The sequence below is a fragment of the Myotis lucifugus genome, unplaced genomic scaffold, assembly GCF_000147115.1.
Source record: "Myotis lucifugus unplaced genomic scaffold, Myoluc2.0 scaffold_231, whole genome shotgun sequence".
NCBI classification, from domain to species: Eukaryota; Metazoa; Chordata; class Mammalia; order Chiroptera; family Vespertilionidae; genus Myotis; species Myotis lucifugus.
This window is the reverse complement of record NW_005871279.1, coordinates 973,664-993,473: the sequence shown is the minus strand read 5'-3', so window position 1 is coordinate 993,473 and position 19,810 is coordinate 973,664. Positions and strand designations below refer to the sequence as shown.

General features: G+C 40.5%; 1 protein-coding gene across 1 annotated transcript in view; it reads right to left on the bottom strand.

Annotated features, from left to right (window-relative positions):
- The window catches only part of SENP7 (SUMO1/sentrin specific peptidase 7), a 159,745-nt gene that overhangs the window by 81,665 nt on the left and 58,270 nt on the right, over positions 1–19,810 (bottom strand). Inside the window, exon 5 of the mRNA XM_023762090.1 lies at positions 10,359–10,556. Within this exon, the coding sequence (XP_023617858.1) occupies positions 10,359–10,556 (198 nt within the window). The remainder of the gene's footprint in view (positions 1–10,358; positions 10,557–19,810) is intronic.

Here is a 19,810-nt window from a genome sequence, read left to right as displayed (position 1 = left end):
GAGGGAGGGAGGGAGGGAGGGAGGGAACAGAACAGATATGAAAAAAGAACTTTGGCAGAGAAATAAGACCTTCTAAGTTGAACAAATAGCTCAAAGTCTTTCCTAGGAGAGAAAATTTTCAAAATTTACCCAAAAACCATTCGAAAAGATTATATACCAAACTGTAGCAGAATCTGTATCTTTAAAGCACAAGAGCCCTAGAGGAACTCTGAGGCTATCAGAAGGTTCAAGGAATTATCTCAGCATGTCTACCACAGTATACCTTTCAATTAGAAATCACTCAATTAGAACAAATTCCACAAGGAAAAATGTAAAGAATAAGTAAAATACTTAATGGGTTAATGAAATAGACATCATATAAATATATATAACAAAGTCTAAGTCTTACTTTACTTATAGGAAAATGAAAGTCATTAGAGTGAAAAGCAGTATAGCACAAGAGTTAAGAGCAAGCGTTCTTCTTATTCTTTTTAATCTTTATTGTTGAGATTATTACAGATGTCCATCTTTTTCCCCCCATAGCTCCCCTACACCCAGTTCCCACCACACCTCAGGCTCTCACAACCCTATTGTCTGTGTCCATAGGTACGGCATACATGGATATAAGATCTTTGACTAATCTCTTCCCACACACCCCCACACACCCTTCCCTCTGAAAATTGTCAATCTGTTTGTTGAATTTCCATGCCCTGATTCTATCCTCCTGTTCACCAGTTTATTCTGTTCATCAGATTTTTTATTCATTTGATTTTTAGATTCAATTGTTGATAGATATGTATTTGTTGTCCCTTTGTTGTTCATATTTTTTAGCTTTACCTTTTTCTTCTTCTTCCTCTTCTTAAAGAATACCCTTCAGCATCCTTTATAATAAAGAGGGAATATGCAAATTGACCATCACTCTGCCACAAAGATGGTGGCAGCCACAGCAAAGGCAGGGGTTTCCATAACACAAGATGGCTGCGCCCACAGCAGAGGCCAAGTTCCTGTAACGAGCCTTAACGAGCAATCAGCCAGGACCTGAGGCAGCACCCTCCCCAGCCCCCATGGGGCTTGACAGGGGACCTCAGGCCACACCCCCAACCCTGGTGCGAGGCTGGGGGACCTCAGGCAGCGCCCCCCACCTGGCAGGGCTTAATGGGCACCTCAGGCTGCACCCCCTCCCTGGCACCAGGCCAGGGGAACCACAAGCCGTGCCCCACAGCCTGGCGGGGCTTGATGGGGGACTTCAGGCCATGCCCCTTGCCCTGGCCCAAGGCCAGGGGACCTGAGGCCTCGCCCCCTGCCTGGCAGGGCTTGAAGGGGGACCTCAGGCCGTGCCCACCACCCCGGCAGCGGGCCGGGGGACCTCAGGCCGCACCTCCGCCTGGCAGGGCTTGATGGGGGACCTCAAGGTGTGCCCCACCGCCCTAGTGCTGGGCCAGGGGACCTCAGGATGCTCACCCTGGGTTGGGGGACATCAGGCTGCGCCCCCCGCCCAGTGGGGCTTGACAAGGGTGGGACTGGCCGGGTCTGGATCTAGCCCAATGTGGGGGAGCCGGCTGGATTTGGGTATCGCACGATTTTGAGGTACACATGGGTGGGCAGGGACTTGACTCTGGGTCCTGTGGTGTGCCCCAGACTCTAACAGGAGGAAGATTTTAATATACATTTTACTAATTTTCTTTCCTCTCTGACACTTCTATTATAGAGAAAGGGCAAATAGCAATATTAAAATATTTACTCTAATTAATCCTCTTTTAATGTGCACGAATTTTGTGCACCGAGCCACTAGTTTCATATAATACTGGTTTGGTGGTGATCAACTCCTTTAGCTTTTTCTTGTCTGTGAAGCTTTTTATCTAACCTTCAACTCTAAAGTAGAGCTTTACTGGGTAGAGTAATCTTGGTTGGAGGTTCTTGCTATTCATCACTTTGAATATTTCTTGCCACTCCCTTCTGGCTTGCATAGTTTCTGTTGAGATATAAGCTGACAGTCGTATGGCCACTCCCTTGTAGGTAACTAACTTTTTTTCTTGCTGCTTTAAAGATTCTCTCTTTGTCTTTTGCCCTTGGCATTTTAATTATGATGTGTCTTGGTGTGGTCTTCTTTTATTCCTTTTGTTTGGGGTTCTCTGTGCTTCCTTGACTTGTAAGTCTATTTATTTCACCAGGTAGGGGAAGTTTTCTGTCATTATTTCGTCAAATAGGTTTTCAGTATCTTGCTCTCTCTTCCTCCTTCACTCCCATAATTCAGATGTTGGTGTGCCTGAAGTTGTCCCAGAGGCTCCTTTCACTAGCTTCATGTTTTTGGATTCTTTTTTCTTTTTGCTCTTCTGGTTGGGTGTTTTTTGCTTCCTCATATTTCAAATCACTGACTTGATTCTCGGGATCCTCTAGTCCACTGTTGAATCCCTATATATTCTTCTTTAATTCAGTCAGTGTATGCTTAATTTCTGACTGGTCCTTTTCCATTCTTTTGGCATCTCACTAAGATCCTTGAAGGTCTCACTAAGTTCCTCGGAGGTTTCTAGAAGATTCTTGAGTAACCTTATAACTGTGGTTTTGAACTCTATATCCAGTATTTTGCTTTCTTCCATTTCTTTCATTGTGACATGTTTCTTTGTCTCCACATTTTGGCTGCTTCCCTGTGTTTGTTTCTATGTACTGGGTAGCTGCAAGGTCTCCTTGAGTTGATAGAGTGGCCTTGTGTAGTAGGGGTCCTATAGGGCCCAGTGGCTCAGCCTCCCCAATCACCTGAGGTGGACACTCTTGGTGCACCCTTGTGGGCTGTGTGCACAGTCTTATTATAATTGAGCCTTGATTACTGTTAGTGTCACTGGGAGGAACTGACCTCCAGGCCTATTGGCTGTGGGGACCAGCTACGACTACAATGGGAGAGCTGCTGTGCAGGAGACACCCTTATGGAGCAGGACTTGCTTCAGTGGGGCTTTGGTGCTCACTGAGTCTGCCCCTTGAGTGTGTCACTTATGGATGTGAAGAGTTATAATCTGGTATGTTCTCTTAGTGACTACTGGGTACACTGGCTCTCGGGTCTCCAGGGAGGTGCAAAGTCAGCCACTGCCTGGGGCCATCCTGCAGAAGCTACAGAGAGATCTACAGATCCTCCTCTTTGTATCGGGTTTGGAAATGTCCATGCAAGGCCCACCTGGGAAGCAAGGCAGGCTGGTGCTGGTGCCAGGTCTTGGGCCTTTTATTGATAGCTTTGGGGCTCCCTGACCCAGCTACAGCTTGTTTGACAAGTTTTAGGCTAAGAAAGGACAGGCCATTCATATGCAAAAGCTTCTGCACACAGCTTGGGTGGGATTTTAAATTGGGTGGGGCAGGGCCTCAGGGAATCACCAGAGCAAAACAAACAGAAATGGCTGTCAGCCCTGCACTGGGGAGGTCTCCGCATTGGAACAATGACTGCTGCAAGCACCTCCATCTGGAAGAAAGCTGCCCCCAAGTTCCTGCCCTGATGCCAGGCAGTCCAGTTTCTCCCCGTGTGTGTCTGGGTCCCCCAGAGCCTCACCTGACACTGGAGCTCAGAGGAATTGGGAGCCTGTGAAAGCAGTTCGTGGTGCCAGCCTTTTAAGATGATCAGCTGGGTCTCCAGCAGCCTGTGTGTCAGCCCAATCCACACTGGTTTTTAGAGTCCGTAGTTCTTACTGCCTATAGGGACTTCCTACCCCAGCTCTGGAACCGTGGGCTGGAGGTCTGTTGTGGGGCTGGGACTCTGCTCCTCCAGGCAGCCTCCGCAGAGGCAATCTCCCTCCCGATTAAAAAAGCGGCACACCCAGGTGCCAGACCAGCCCGTTCTGTGCTTTTGCACCTCTTACCAGTCTGTGTGCTTTCTTCTTTACTTCTGTTATTATTGTACTTCCACTCAGCCAGCTTTTTGATGGTTCTGAATGATGGTTGTTCTGTATTTCAGTTGTAATTTTTAAGTGGTGTGGGAGGCAGCAAGTACAGGCGTTTACCTATGCCACCATCTTCGTTCTCCCTTTAGCATTTCTTGCAGTGCTGGTTTGGTGGTGATGAACTCCTTTAGCTCCTTTTTTTTTTTGGTCTGGGGAGCTTTTTATTTCTCCACCTATTTTGAATGATAGCCTTGCTGAATATAGTAATCTTGGTTTCAGATCCTTGCTTTTCTTTGCCTTGAATACTTCATGCCATTCTCTTCTGGCCTGTAGAGTTTATGATGAGAAATCAACTGACAGCCTTATTGGAGCTCCTTTGTAGGTAACAAATTGCTTTTCTCTTGCTGCCTTTAAGATTCTCTCTTTGTCTTTAATTTTTGGCATTTTAATTTTAATGCATCTGGCCGTGGACCTGTTTGGGTTCTTCTTGCTTGGGACTCTTGCCCTCTGGATTTGTGTGACGTTTTTCTTTCCCCAGGTTTGGGGAAATTTTCTGCCATTATTTCTTCAAACACATTCTCTATCCCTTGCTCACTTTTGTCCCCTTCTGGCACCCTATTATGCAAACATTGTTATGTTTCATATTGTCCCACGGCTCCCTTAAGCTGTCCTCCTGTTTTTTAATTGTTTTTCCCTGAGACTCTTTTGAAAAGCAGCTTCAACTCTCTTCCAAATGACAATCGCATCAGTCCCTTCATTTAACCTGCCCTTTTCAGCTAAACTGCAATGTTTCATCCAGTAATAAAAAGAATAGTTTTTCTCACCAGGAAGGGTTAGTAGCTAGATTATGTGTTCCTGAAATTTAAATATAAAGGAAGAGTACCAATAAGATTCTAATTTGTTTTTTACTGTGTGTGTGTCTGCTTTTTTGTGTGACCTACCAGCCAGTATAGAACTTTTTACCTGAGCTCCAGGTTTTGTAAATTTAGCTTGTTCAATGTGAATGAATCATCTTTGTTTTCAGACTTGTTCCTATATCTGTATCTTCTTCCTGTCTGAGTATATGACTCCTCTGTACACTGTTCTCCAAATTAGGACTTCGTTATTGTCCTGATTCTAATTTCTTCTTTACCCTTCATATCTAATCATTTATCATGTCTAGTTAATTTTACCTCCTAAGTCTCAAAATTATCTCCTTTCCATGTTTATTACCACTATCTCAGTTCAAATCCTAATGACTTTATGCCTTTTATTACTACCATAGTTAACTGGATTGGGCTTTCTGTACAAAGTCTTTTTCTTCTTAGTTATTTCCCTATATTGTTGCCTATATTGTATTAATTCTAAAAGCAAATATAACTTGCCCTACCTAGCTGGTTTGGTTCAATACACAGAACATTGCCTGTGGACTGAAGGGTCCTGGGTTCGATTCCAGTCAAGTGTAAATGCACAGGTTGCATGCTCGATAGCCAGTAGGGGGCGTGTAGGAGGCAGCCGATCAATGATTCTCTTATCACTGATATTTCTATTTCTCTCTCCCTCTTCCTTCCACTCTGAAGTCAATAAAAATATATTTTACAAATAAATAGATACATAAATGACACATTGGATCAGATGAATTTAACTGACATTTATAGAACATTTCACCCCAAAGCTGCAGAATATACATTCTTCTCAGGTGCACATGGGTCATTCTCAAAGACAGACAACATGTTAGGACACAAAACAAGTTTCTACAAGTTCAAAAAGACTGAAATCGTATCAAGCATCTTCTCAGATCACAGTGTAATGAAACTAGAAATCAACTACAGTAAAAACACCCAAAACATTCAAACACATGGAGGCTAAACAGCACGTTATTAAACAATGAATGGGTTACCAAAGAGGTCAAAGAAGAAATAAAAAACATTCTGGAAACAAATGAAAATAAAACACGACACTCCAAAATCTACGGGACATAGTGAAAGCAGTCCTGAGAGGGAAGTTCATAGCACTACAAGCCTACCTCAAGAAACAAGAAAAACTGGTAATAAATTATCTAACCCTACAACTTAAAGAACTAGAAAGAGAGCAACAAGAAAAGCCCAGAGTAAGCAGAAGGAATAAAGATCAGAATGGAAATAAATGACATAGAGACCAAATAAACAATACAAAAGATCAATAGAACCAAGAGATGGTTCTGTAAAAGGATAAACAAGATTGATGAAACTCTAGCCAGGCTCATCAAGAAGCAAAGAGAGAGGACCCAAATAAACAAAATCAGAAATGAAAGGGTGAAGTAACAACCAACCCCACAGAAATACAAAGGATTGTAAAAATATACTACAAACAACTCTATTCTAATAAACTGGATAACCTAGATGAAATGGACATATTCCTAGAAAAATACTTTCCAAAACTCAATTAGGAAGAATCAGAAAATCTGAATAGGCTAACTACTGATGAAATTGAAGCAGCAATAAAAAATTTTTAAAAACTCCCAGCAAACAAAAGTCCTGGTCAGGATGACTTCACAAGGGAGTTTTATGAACCCTTCAAAGAACGACTAACACCTATCCTCCTCAAACTATTCCAAATAATCCAAGAGGAAGGAACACTTCCAAGCTCTTTCTATGAGACTGGTATTATCTTAATTCCAAAACCAGCTAAGGACACTGCAAAGAAAGAGAATTATAGGCCAATATCTCAGATAAAAATAAATACTAAAATACTCAAAATAAAATATTAGGCAAATCGGATCCAGCAATATATTAAAAAGATCATACACCATGACCAAGTGGGATTTAGTTTGGTGATGCAAAGCTGGTACAATATCAGCAAATCAGTAAACATGATATATCACATAAACAAATTGAAAGACAAAAATCACATCATATCAACAGATGCAGAAAAAGCATTCAACAAAATCCAACACTCATTTTTCACAAAAACTCTCAACAAAGTAGGAATAGAATAAGTATATCTCAACATGATAAAGGCCATATATGACAAACTACAACAAACATCATACTCAATGGGAAAAAACTAAAATAATTTCCCCAAAGAACAAGAACAAGACAGGAATGTCTGAATTCACTACTCTTATTCAACACAGTACTGGAAGTCCTAGCCACAGTGATCAGATAAGAAGAAAACATAAAAGGCATCCAAATTGGAAAGGAAGAAGTAAAACTGTCATTATTCACAGATGACATGATATTGTACATAGAAAACCCTAAAGACACCACCAAAAAGACTACTATATTTAATTAAATGAATTCAGGAACATAGCAGGATACGAAAGTAACAACCAGAAATCAATGGTATTTTGATACACCAATAATGAATTCTCAGAAAGAGAAACTAAACAAACAATCCCATTTACCACTGCAACAAAAAAATTTAGATACTTAGGAAAAAACTTAACCAAGGTGGTAAAAGACTGGTACTTGGAAAACTACAGGACATTGAAAAAAGAAATAAAGATATAAACAAGTAGAAAAATATACCATGTTGATGGATAGGTAGAGTTAACATCATTAAAATGTCCATACAACACAAAGCAAATTATAGATTCAATGCAATCCCTATTAAAATACCAATGGCGTATTTCACAGATCTAGACCAAATACTCCATAAATTTATATGGAATTTAAAAAGACCCATAACAGTCATAGCAATCTTGAGAAAGAAGAACAAAGTGGGAGGGATCACAATACAGATATCAAGTTATACTACAAAGCCACTGTAATCAAAACAGCCTGGTACTGGCACAAGAACAGGCATATAGATCAATGGAACACAACAGAGACCCCAGAAATCAACCCAAGCCATTATGCTCAATTAGTATTTGACAACGGAGGAAAGAGCATACAATGGAGTTAAGACAGTGTCTTCAATAAATGGTGTTGGGAAAACAGATACATGCAAAAAATGAAACTAGAACACCTACTTGCACCATACACAAGAATAAACTCAAAATGGGTAAAGGATTACAATGCAAGTCGTGAAACCATGAAAATCTTAGAAGAAACCATAGGCAGCAAAATCTCAGACATCTCTCGTACCAATATGTTTATGGATACATCTCCTAGGGCCGTGGTCAGCAAACTGCGGCTCACGAGCCACGTGCGGCTCTTTGGCCCCTTGAGTGTGGCTCTTCCTAAGCTTTAGGAGTACCCTAACTACGTTAATAACAATGTACCTACCTATATAGTTTAAGTTTAAAAAATTTGGCTCTCAAAAGAAATTTCAATCGTTGTACTGTTGATATTTGGCTCTGTTGACTAATGAGTTTGCTGACCACTGTCCTAGGGCAAAAGTAACTAAAGAGAAAGTAACCACATCAAAATAAAAAGCTTCTGCACAGCAAAAGAAACCATCAACAAAATGAAAAGGAAGTCCACTGTATGGGAAAACATATTTGGCAATGATACATCTGATAAAGGGTTAATACCCAAAATATATAAGGAACTCATACAACTTAACAAAAGGAAGACAAACAATCCAATTTAAAAATTGGCAAAGGACTTAAATAGATAATTCTCAAAAGAGGACATACAGATGGCCAAGAAACATATGAAAAATTGCTCAAAGTCACTGATCATCAGAGAGATGCATATTAAAACAATAATCACCTCAAACCTGTCAGAATGGTTATCATCAACAAATCAACAAATGACAAGTGCTGGCAAGGATGTGGAGAAAAGGGAACCCTAGTACTGCTGGTGGGAATGCAGACAGGTGTAGCCATTATGGAAAACAGTATGGAGTTCTCTCAAAAAATTAAATACAGAACTGCCATTTGACCCAGTGATCCCACTTGCAGCACTATATCTTAAGAGACCTGAAACAACAATCAGAAAGAATGTATGCACCCCTCTGTTCATTGCAGCGTGATTTACAATAGCTAAGGTCTAGAAACTGCCCAAGGGCCCATCAGTAGATAAGTGGGAAAAAAGCTGTGGTACATTTACACCATGGAATACTATGCAGCCATAAAAAAGAAGGATCTCTTACCCTTTGAGAGAGCATGGAGGGTCCTGCAGAGTTATTAGGCTAAGTGAAATAAGCCAGTTAGATAAAGACATGATCTCACTCATATGTGGAATCTAATGAACAAAATAAACTGATGAACAAAATAGATCCAGAGACATAGAAGCATGGAACAGACTGTGGAATCTCAGAGGGAAAGCAGGGGAAGAGATCAACCAAAGAATTTGTATGAATATAAGCATAAAGCATGGGTACAAACAATCGGGTGTTGAAGGCCTGGGATGGGGTGGAGAGGGGGCATGGAAGGAGGGGGCTAGAAGAGGTCAATGGGGGAAAGCGGGAAACATTTGTAATACTTTCAACAATAACGATTTTTTAATTAAAAAAGTAATAATCTCAGGGATTATAAGGGCCATTCCTTTAATTACCCTCTTTATCTATCAGAACAATAAGAGAATAGTTCACCCATACTATAAAGAAAAATGCTAGAATCCAGAAGAATGAGAGCAAACTGCTTCATGAGTTACTGAGGTTAAGCTGTCTAAGACTTAGCATGCTTCAGAAAGTTAGATTTATATAAGGTATGATCTAATAAGAAAATTCTCGTTACTTGGCTTTTTATATTTTTCGCCTTTTTTAATTTAAGAGAAGTGTCCTTTCTAAATTAATGTATAAAATTATGTTCAGGTTATGACAAAGTTCTTTTATTTTTAAAATAACTGTGTTGAAAGTTAGTGGTTTTTATCTGGATCTTGACTTAAAACTCTTATAGAGTGTCATTCAATTACAGACCATATAACCTAAGCACTAAGTAGCTAATGACATGTTAGTCTAAATGAAAGCAAAGTACCTCCTCCAAAAACTATTCATTTAAGGGTTAAAACTATACATGGAAACACATTAAAAATATTACGTTACAGATCACAAATTCCCAGAACTAATTCCTAATGTTTGGCCCCAAACTCCATACATAATTCTTTTAAAAAATAAAAAATAAATCTGGTCTTGTTAGTTTTCAAAATTAAACTGCATGTTTATATTAAAAACCTGGTGGTAATATTTCAATATCATCTTCTTTTTTTCAAAAAACAGCATGTAAAATAAAAGGAAGTTCAACAAAGTTAAGTGGTAAGTACTTAGATTAAATAATATCTAAAAGGTATGTTAAAGATGCAGAAAATAGAAAAGATATGTTACCATATCTTTTAAATGTTATTTAATCTAGGTCATTACCTATTTGTATACATCTCTTCATTTTATATCATATATGAATCTTAAAATATGTGTATGTTTATCAAATTATAAAGTAAGTTAAATGCATTGATACTTGCTTTTAAAAATAATTCTGTCAATCTATTTAATCAAGTATGGAACTATCACTAAGTTTGTAAATCAAGGTTGTTAACTTTTAAGATTTGCTACAAATTGGGTGCACCTGCATATGAAGATTTTCTTAAAGATCATTTCCAACAATCTTATTTTTAAGACTATTGGACTTATTTCTAAGTGTGGTAAGCTGAACAAAATCAATACTGAACAACATACCTTTCAGATAATTTAAGGCTTTGGTGGAGAGGTTCTAATTTTTGACATGTCTCTAGGCTGTCAACAGATGTCGAAGGCAATGAGTCTGATTGCACCTTGTTGGCATCACATAAATTAGCATCGTTTCTAGGTAGGATCTTTCTGAATTTTCGTCCTAAATCCGTCCATAGGACATTCGTCAACATAACTTTGAGTTGCCTGTTACACACATAAATAATTAATACTAAACATTGTATAATACATGAATGCATCATAAATAATAACAAATGAAAACCTCCAGGAATTCTAAATTTCAGTTCTTGAAGCAATTAAATAGAATAGTAAACATCATAAGTAAAAATTTTGCCTAACCATTCTCAAATATACATTAAAAAGTAAAGCCTATTTCACTTAAATTGGGATTGTCTTCAAAATTCTGTTATACTACAACTGTAGTCACACACCTTGTACAGCTGTTGGATTCCTGATAACCCATCTGTGTCTATTCTCACTGTTAGTGGAACAATAATACACACCTGCACATATCATCACAGAGGCAAGAACTTTCTGCACTAAAATTTTTTTTCTTTTAGCATTTATTGATTTGGAAAACGTTGTTAAAACTAAGGGTGCAATGGTAGATCATCTACGGTCTCAAGCCTATATAATCTTAAAATACAGATTTAATTTTACTTTATTTTTAAAAATAAGTCAATTTAAAACATTTACTTTTATTGTACCTATACCAATTTCAAAAGTAAAACTGCACCCTAGCTGGTTTGCTCAATGGTTAGAGTCTCAGCCTGTGGACTGAAGGTTCCCGGGTTTGATTCTGATCAAGGGCACTTGCCATGGTGGCAGGCAGTTCCAGCCTTTTGCCTCATTACATTTTGCCCATTACTCATTCAATACATCCTTGGGCTGATAATACTGGAACCATGAAATATATTTTTTGCAGTAGTGTAAGCAGGCTATCAAGCCTGACTTGAAACAATGTCAAATGAGGAATGGCTGAAAGATTTGTAAATATTTAATCATATTATTCTCCCTGGTACCAGTTTTAGGCACCAGTTTGTTTGTTTAACAAATATATGAATATTAAGAAACAGAAAGCAAAATGCTCATGTATTTGTGTTGCTGTTGTTATTAATCCTCACCCAAGGACATTTTTCCATTGATTTTTAGAGAGTGGAAGGGAGACAGGGAGGGAGAGAGGGTGGGGAAGGGAGGGAGGGAGGGATATATATATATATATAGAGAGAGAGAGAGAGAGAGAGAGCGAGAGAGAGAGAGAGAGAGACAGAGACAGAGACAGAGACATAGATTGGTTGCCTCCCACACACGCCCTGATTGGGGCTAGGGATCGAACCTTCAACCCAGGTTTGCGCCCTTGACTGGGAATCAAACCCAAGACCCTTCAGTGCATGGGCAGTCACTCTAACCACTGAGAACACTGGCCAGGGCAAGTGCTCATCCATATATATAAAACCGTAAGCGACCAGTTGACTGTTCAACCGGCTGACCATTTGACTGGTCGCTATGATGTGCACTGACCACCAGGGGGCAGACACTCAACACAGGAACTTCCCCCTGGTCGTCAGTGCGCCCCCACAGTGGGAACGCTGCTCAGCTGGCCGTGGGGCTTCAGACGCCGGGCTCATGGCTGGCAAGCGAGTGCAGCTGCGGTGGCGCGAGCCTCTCCCGCCTCCGCACAGCAGGGCTGGGATAAGTGGGAGCCGCATAGCACACAGCCCAGCTTGGGCTCCTCCTCCGCCACCTGCCGCTTGGTGCACTACTACATCCCTTGGGGGATGTCGGACTGCTGGTCTCAAAACCGGCAGTCCGACATCCCCAGAGGACCTGCGGGGATCGGGCAGAAACTGGCAGTCCGACATCCCCCGAGGGGCTCCAGCTTGCGAGAGGGTACAGGCCAGGCTGAGGGACCCCACCAGTGTACAAATCCATACACCAGGCCTCTAGTATATTTTAAAGACAAAACAGATCTCAAATAAATCACTTGTTCGCTTGGGTCTATATATTCATACCATCTGGAAGGAGGGAGTTATCAGTCTTCAGGGGACCTCCATAGAATGCACTGAAACTCCAACCATTTTGAGATTTTAAAATATTAATCTTTAGAATTCTTATTAAGGAATAAAGAGATGAGTGGCATTTCTCTGAATGAATAAAAAGCATCCTTCTTTCAACAAAGACTTACTAAAGACCTGCTAGCAGAACAACTCTAGAATCTGAAATTCAGCAATGAACAAGATGGTTATAGTTCTACCTTAATAGAGCTTTCATTCCAGAGAAGAATTACCCAATTAATTACTTTATTACAATTGTGATGAGTGATATGAAGGAAAAATACAGATGGCTGCACTTGATCTGAACCAAGTCAGGAAAGGTTTTACTGAGAATATGGCATTGAAGCTGAAACCTTGAAGAAAAAGAGGTATTATCCAAAAGAAACAGGTGGAAAATGGAGAGATCTCCAAAAGGAGGGACAAAATGCAATGGCTCTTTGATATGTGTAATTTTTTATCTAATAAAAGAGAAATATGTAAATTGACTGTCACTTCGTGATGCCCCACAGCCGATCAGGAGCGAGTATGCACATTAACCTGACAAAGATGTCAGCGGCTCTGCCCCCTGGCTGCTCCGGGCCTCTGGGCAGCACGCCTCCTCAGGGCCTCCCTGCCACACTCCACACCTGTCAACCATCCTTGCAGCCTCCCTGTGGCTCAGTCCCCAGACTCAGAGGCAACCCTCTGGTGCCTGAGGTCGTAGGTCCCAGTGTCTGGCGTCTCCCTCTACCCCACCCCGTCCCGCTGCTCTGGTAAACAACCTAGCGCTAGAGCAGCCCTGCGGGCGCGGACACACACAGGAGCTCACTCAGTGCAGTTAGCGTGCTCTGGGAGCCCCGGGACAGCCAAGGGGTGATGGTGGCAGCTGTGGCGGTAGCTGCAGGCAGCTCAGCTTTATTTTGAATAGATGAAAGAGGCTACCTACATAGTAACCCAAATTATCAGATCTCCCTCCTCACCATCTCACCAAATAAAGAGGGGAGGGGTGATGGGCGTGGAGGGAGGGCGGGCAGGCAGGAGGAGGAGGGCGGAGGAGGAAGAGGACCAGGAAGGGGGCCAGTTGCATCCCACTCTCACAATGGGAAAGTGAAACGCACTAGCATATCCAACCTCTCCAGTCCTCCCTGCCTCCGCCATCACTGCACAGGCTGCCGGAGCGAGCCTGCTGCGTGCCAGCAGCCAGGGGAAAGAAGGCCTATTCTTGCACGAATCTTTGTGCATCGAGCTTCTAGTGTTTGTATAAGGAAATTACAGGACTTAACCTGGTTCAAGTGGTTTGAGTGAAAAGGAAATCTATACAAGATAAGGATGGACAGTTAGGAGGGACCTGGTGAACTATTATGGACTTGAGACTTTACATCAACAGCAGTAGAAATATACTAGTTATAACAAAAAAATGATGAGATCAGAAATACATTTTTTAAAGATTATTTTGATCTTCTATGAAGAGAGGAAATGAGAGCACTAAAGTCAAGGAAAATAAGAATGAATTTATATACATAATGGTGACTTTATCAGGGGTAGGTTAGTGGAAGTGTAAGATCAGAACACAATGGGATGAGTAAAAGGAAAAGGAGGAAAGGGATACAAAAAATATAGGTAGTTGACATATGGCTTTGAATAAAGGATACACGACAAAAGCTGAAGATAGATGTGAAGTACAGGAAAGATTTCTTAGTAATTGGTTGATTAGTTAGCTTAAGATAGAAAATATCTGAGTAAATGCTTATGGAAAGAGGTGAACAGAGTGAGAGAGGTTGAAGGTACAGGAAACAGAATAATTAACAAAGTAAGATTCCTAAGAAATGATATAAGAGCTAATATTTGCATGGCTGGGTGGCTCAGTTGATTGGAGCATCATCCCATACACCAGGGGATTGTGGGTTCAATTCCCACTCAGGGCACATGCCTGGGTTTCAGGTTCGATCCCCAATGGGGGCGTGTATGGGAGGTGGCCATTCGATGCTTCTCTCTTACATCGATGATTCTCTCTCTTTCCCTTTCTCTCTCTAAGTCAGTGAACATATCCTCTGGTAAGGATTTTTTAAAAAAGAAAAGAAGAGCTAATATTTATTGAGCATGCACTATATATCAGGCACTATGCTGAGCACTTTACAGTAATTTACTTCATTTAATCCTCACAACTACTCTATGAGGTACAATAATAACTCTTCTTCTTGTGCAACTGAGAAGACCAAGTAGAATGATTAATAACTAAATGGGTGAGTAGTCAAGTGGGATCCAGACCACACACTCTCAACTCTATTGCCAGCACTTTAACTGTTCCACCTTTCTGATTTGTGATGGGAGAAGGGGCAAGAAGAAAAAGGAATCAAGATCTTCTTTCCAAAGTGATATGAGAGCTAAAGGAAAACAAGCTTGAAAAAAAGAAAAGGTTTCAAATCATCATTGTTGGGGAGGGGCCCCTGAACACAAGTTGGCTAGAGAAGCACAAAAAGATTTTCTTGCAGTTTAGGAATCTAGTGATATCAATAATCATAAATTTATAATGCCACAAATATACTATTTTGTAACTTCTTTTCATCAGTGCTCAGCCACCTTGGTGTCAACACAATGCAAACATATAATTAGGCTCACAGGCTTTACAATGGAGAGAGATCCAGCATCTACCATATATTAAACAACTGATCAAATACAGGACCACCACCAGCAAGACAAGCAGGCATTATGTATCCCTGATATGATGCAATAAGCTATGAAGTACTCTTGCAAAAATGTAACATAAGAGGGAGTGACTGGAGCAGGCACAGGCACATGGCTGGCCTGGGAAGTTGGGGTGGGGGTGGGGAGAAATTAGGGGAAAAAAATGTAACATGAAACTAATTAGGAGAACAATCCCAGATAAATCACAAAAATCTAGAATGTAGGACATTCTAAAAGACAATTAGCCAGAACTCTTCAAAAAGGTCAATGTCATGGTTTAAAAAAAGAGAGAGGGAGAGAGGAGGAAGGGATGGAGGAAGGGAGGGAAGGGAGGGGGGCTGTTCTAAGATTAAGAGAATAATGAGGCATAATAACCAAAAAATATAATGCAAGAATGTTAATTTGATCCTAGATTTCAAAAATAAAACAAAAGGCATTTGGAGGACATTCATAATTCTGATTCTAGAATTAATGTAAGATGATAATATGAAAACATTAATTTTTTTCACAATTTATTGTGGTAATTATGTAAGAGAATACCTGGTTGTTACAAAATGCAGACTGAAGTATTTAGAGGTGAGGTGTCATGATGTCTGCAACTTACTTTCAAATGGTTCCAAAAAATGTGTAATATATGTGAACCAAAGGACCAGTGCACGAAAATTCGTGCACTGGGGTGGGGGGGGTGTCCCTCAGTCCAGCCTGCGCCCTCTTGCAGTCCGGGAGCCCTCGCTCCTTACCACCGGCCTGCTCGCTGCTCCTTACTGCTCAGTATGCTGGTCCTTAGCGCTGCCTCAGAGGCGGGAGAGGCTCCTGCCACCGCCACTGCGCTTGCCTGGCTTCTGGATGAGCGGCACTCCCCCTGGGGGAGCACACTGACCACCAGGGACAGCTCCTGCATTGAGCATCTGCCCACTGGTGGTCAGTGCATTCATAGTGACCGGTCGTTCCGCCATTTGGTCAATTTGCATATTACCCTTTTATTATATAGGATAGGTGATATGCACTTACATAAATGTATGAAAAGAGACTAAGAAAGCAAATGTAGAAAAACATTAACTGGTGAAACTAGATGAAGGATATAGTATTATTAGTATTTATTATACTCTTGTCAAAATAATTCCATGTCTGAAATCCTATACCATGAAAAGTATGAAATAGAGAGTTATGCACAAAAATATACATTATGGTATTATTTATAAGGGTAACAGCCTAAAAGCAACCATAAATAGCCAGCAATAGCAGAATGGTTAAGTTAACCATGGAATATTAATTAGTCTCTTAAAATCTTCTACTTTAAATTTTAAGGATAGCTGATTATCTCTGTGTTTTCTGTTTTCTACTTGCCTTTATTTCTTATTTTCTATACTAAGCAAGCACTATTTATATAAAGCCAAATGTCAACTAATTATTTTTTTAAAAGACTGGTAAACATTTCAGGTTTACCTAACCAAAACCTATCAATCGACAAGTGAAATCAATATATATGCTTGGCATTCAGGAAATTAAACTATTCTATTTTTTTTTTATCTTTAGTATTGAAAGTATTAAATATGTCCCCTTTTTCCCCCATTGACCTCATCCAGCCAGCCCCTGACCCCCACCCCAAGGTTTCACCACCCTATAGTCTGTGTCCATGGATTATGCATACATGCATACAAGTTCTTTGGTTGATCTCATCCCTGCCACCCATCCTCCTCTGCCTTCCCTCTGAGGTTCGACAGTCAATTCTGTGCTTCTCTGACTCTGGATCTATTTTGTTCAACAGTTTATTTTGTTCATTAGATTCCACATATGAATAAGATTATGTGACACTTATCTTTCTCTAACTGGCTTATTTTGCTTGGCATAATGCTCTCCAGATCCATCCATGCTGTTGCAAATGGTAAAAATTATTTCCTTTTTACAGCTGCATAGTATTTCATTGTGTAAATATACCTCAGGTTTTTATTCACTCATCTGTTAATGGGCACTTAAGCTGTTTCCAAATCTTAACTATTGTAAATTGCGCTGTTATGAACATAGGGGTGCATATATTCTTTCTGATTGGTGTTTCTGACTTCTTGGGATATATCCCTAAAAGTGGAATCACTGGGTCAAATGGGAGTTCCATTTTTAATTTTTTGAAGAAACTCCATACTATTTCCACAGTGGCAGCACCAGTCTGCATTCCGACCAGCAGTGTACTAGGGTTCCTTTTCTCCACATCCTTGCCAGCACTTGTCATTTGTTGATTTGTTGCTGATAGCCATTCTGACAGGTGTGAGGTGATACCTCATTGTCTTTTTGATTTGCATCTCTCAGATGATTAGTGACTTTGAGCATTTTTTCATATGGCTCTTTGGCTTTCCACACGTCCACTTTGGACAAGTATCTATTTAAGTCCTTTGCCCATCTTTTATTGGGATTGCTTGTCTTCCTTTGCTAAGTTGTATGAGTTCCCTGTATATTTTGGAAAGTAACCCCTTATCAGATATATCATTGGCAAATATATTTTCCCATGTTGTGGGCTCGCTTGTCATTTTGTTGATGGTTTCTTTTGCTGTGCAGAAGCTTTTTATTTTGATGTAGTCCTATTGGTTATTTTCTCCTTAGTTTCCTTTCCCCTCAGAGATGTATCCGTAAACATATTGCTACAAGAGATGTCTGAGATCTTGCTGCCTATGGTTTCTTCTAAGATTTTGATGGTTTCACATTTTACATTGAAATTTTTTATCCATTTTGAGTTTATTTTTGTGTATGGTGCAAGTTGGTGGTCTACTTTCATTTTTTGCATGTATCTGTGCAATTTTCCGAACACCATTTATTGAAGTGACTGTCTTGACTCCATTGTATGCCCTTGCCTCCTTTGAGGAATATTAATTGAACGTAATGGCTTGGGCCGATGACTGAGTTCTCTGTTCTGTTCCACTAGTCTGTATGTCTGTTCTTATGCCAGTACCAGGCTGTTTTGATTATAGTGGCTTTGCAGCATAACTTGGTATCTGGAATTGTGATCCCTCCCACTCTGTTCTTCTTCCTCAAGATTGCTGCAGCTATTCAGGGTCTTTTTTGGTTTCATATATATTTTTGAAGTGTTTGCTCTAAATCTGTGAAATATGCCATTGGTATTTTAATAGGGATTATCCAGTGGTTCTCAACCTTCCTAATGCCACGACCCTTTAATACAGTTCCTCATGTTGTGGTGACCCCCAATTTCATTGTTACAAATTGAACATAATTAAAGCATAGTGATTAATCACAAAAACAGTATGTAATTATATATGTGTTTTCCGATGGTCTTAGGCGACCCCTGTGAAGGGGTCTCGACCCACAGGTTGAGAACCACTGGATTATACTGAATCTATAGATTGCTTTGGGTAGTATGGACATTTTAATGTTGACTCTACTAATCCGTGAACACAGTATATTTTTCCACTTGTTTATATCTTCTTCCATCTCTTTTTTCAATGTCCTGTAGTTTTCTAAATATGGGTCTCTTACCTCCTTGGTTAAGTTTATTCCTAAGTATCTTATTTTGTTGTTGTTGCAATGGTAAAATGGGAATGTTTTTTTCGTTTCTCTTTATTGGTTCATTATTGGTGGGTAAAAATGCCATAGATTTCTGGGTGTTAATTTTGTATCCTGCTACATTGCCAAATTCATTTATTAAATCTAGTAGTTTTTAGGTGGGTTAGGGTTTTCTATGTACAATATAATGTCATCTGAGAATAATTAGAGTTTTACTTCTTCCTTTCCAATCTGGATGCCTTTTATGTTTTCTTCTTATCTGATAGCTATGGCTAGTACTTCCAGGATTATGTTGAACAATAGCGGTAAAAGTGGGCATCCCTGTCTTGTTCCTGTTCTTAGGGAAAGAAGTTTGTTTTTGCCCATTGAGTATGACACTGGTTGTATGTTTGTCATTTATGACTTTTATTATGCTGAGGTAGGATCCTTCTATTCCCACTTTGCTGAGAGTTTTTATGAAAAATGGGTGTTGGGTTTTGTCAGATGTTTTTTCTGAATCAATTGATAGGGTCATGTGATTTCTGACTTGCAGTCTATTTATATGATTTATCACATTTATTATTTTTTTAATATCTTTTTATCGATGTCAGAGAGGTAGGGAAAGGTAGAGACAGAAACATCAATGATGAGAGAGAATCATTGATTGGCTGCCTCCTGCACACTTCCTACTGGGGATCAAGCCTGCAACCCAGGGCATGTGTCCTTGACCGGAATTGAATCTGGGACCCTTCAGTCCGTAGGCCAGTGATGGTGAACCTTTTGAGCTTGGTGTGTCAGCATTTTGAAAAACCCTAACTTAACTCTCGTGCCATGTCACAAATAGAAATTTTTTTATATTTGCAACCATAGTAAAACAAAGATTTACATTTTTGATATTTATTTTATACTAGAGGCCTGGTGCACAAAAATTTGTACACTCGGGGGGGGCGGTCCCTCAGCCCGGCCTATGCCCTCCTGCAGTCTGGGACCCCTCAGAGGATGTCCACCTGCTGGCTTAGGCCTGCTTCCTGGGGGATCAGGCCCAAGCTGGCAGTTAGACATCCCTCTGGCAGCCCGGTAGTCCTCGGGGGATGTCCACTTGCCAGCAGGGAGCAGGCATAAGCTGCAGTCTGAAATCCTTAGCGCTGCTGAGGAGGCGGGAGAGGCTCCCACCACCACCGCTGTACTGGCAGCCGTCAGCCTGGCTTGTGGCTGAGCAGAGCTCCCTCTTTG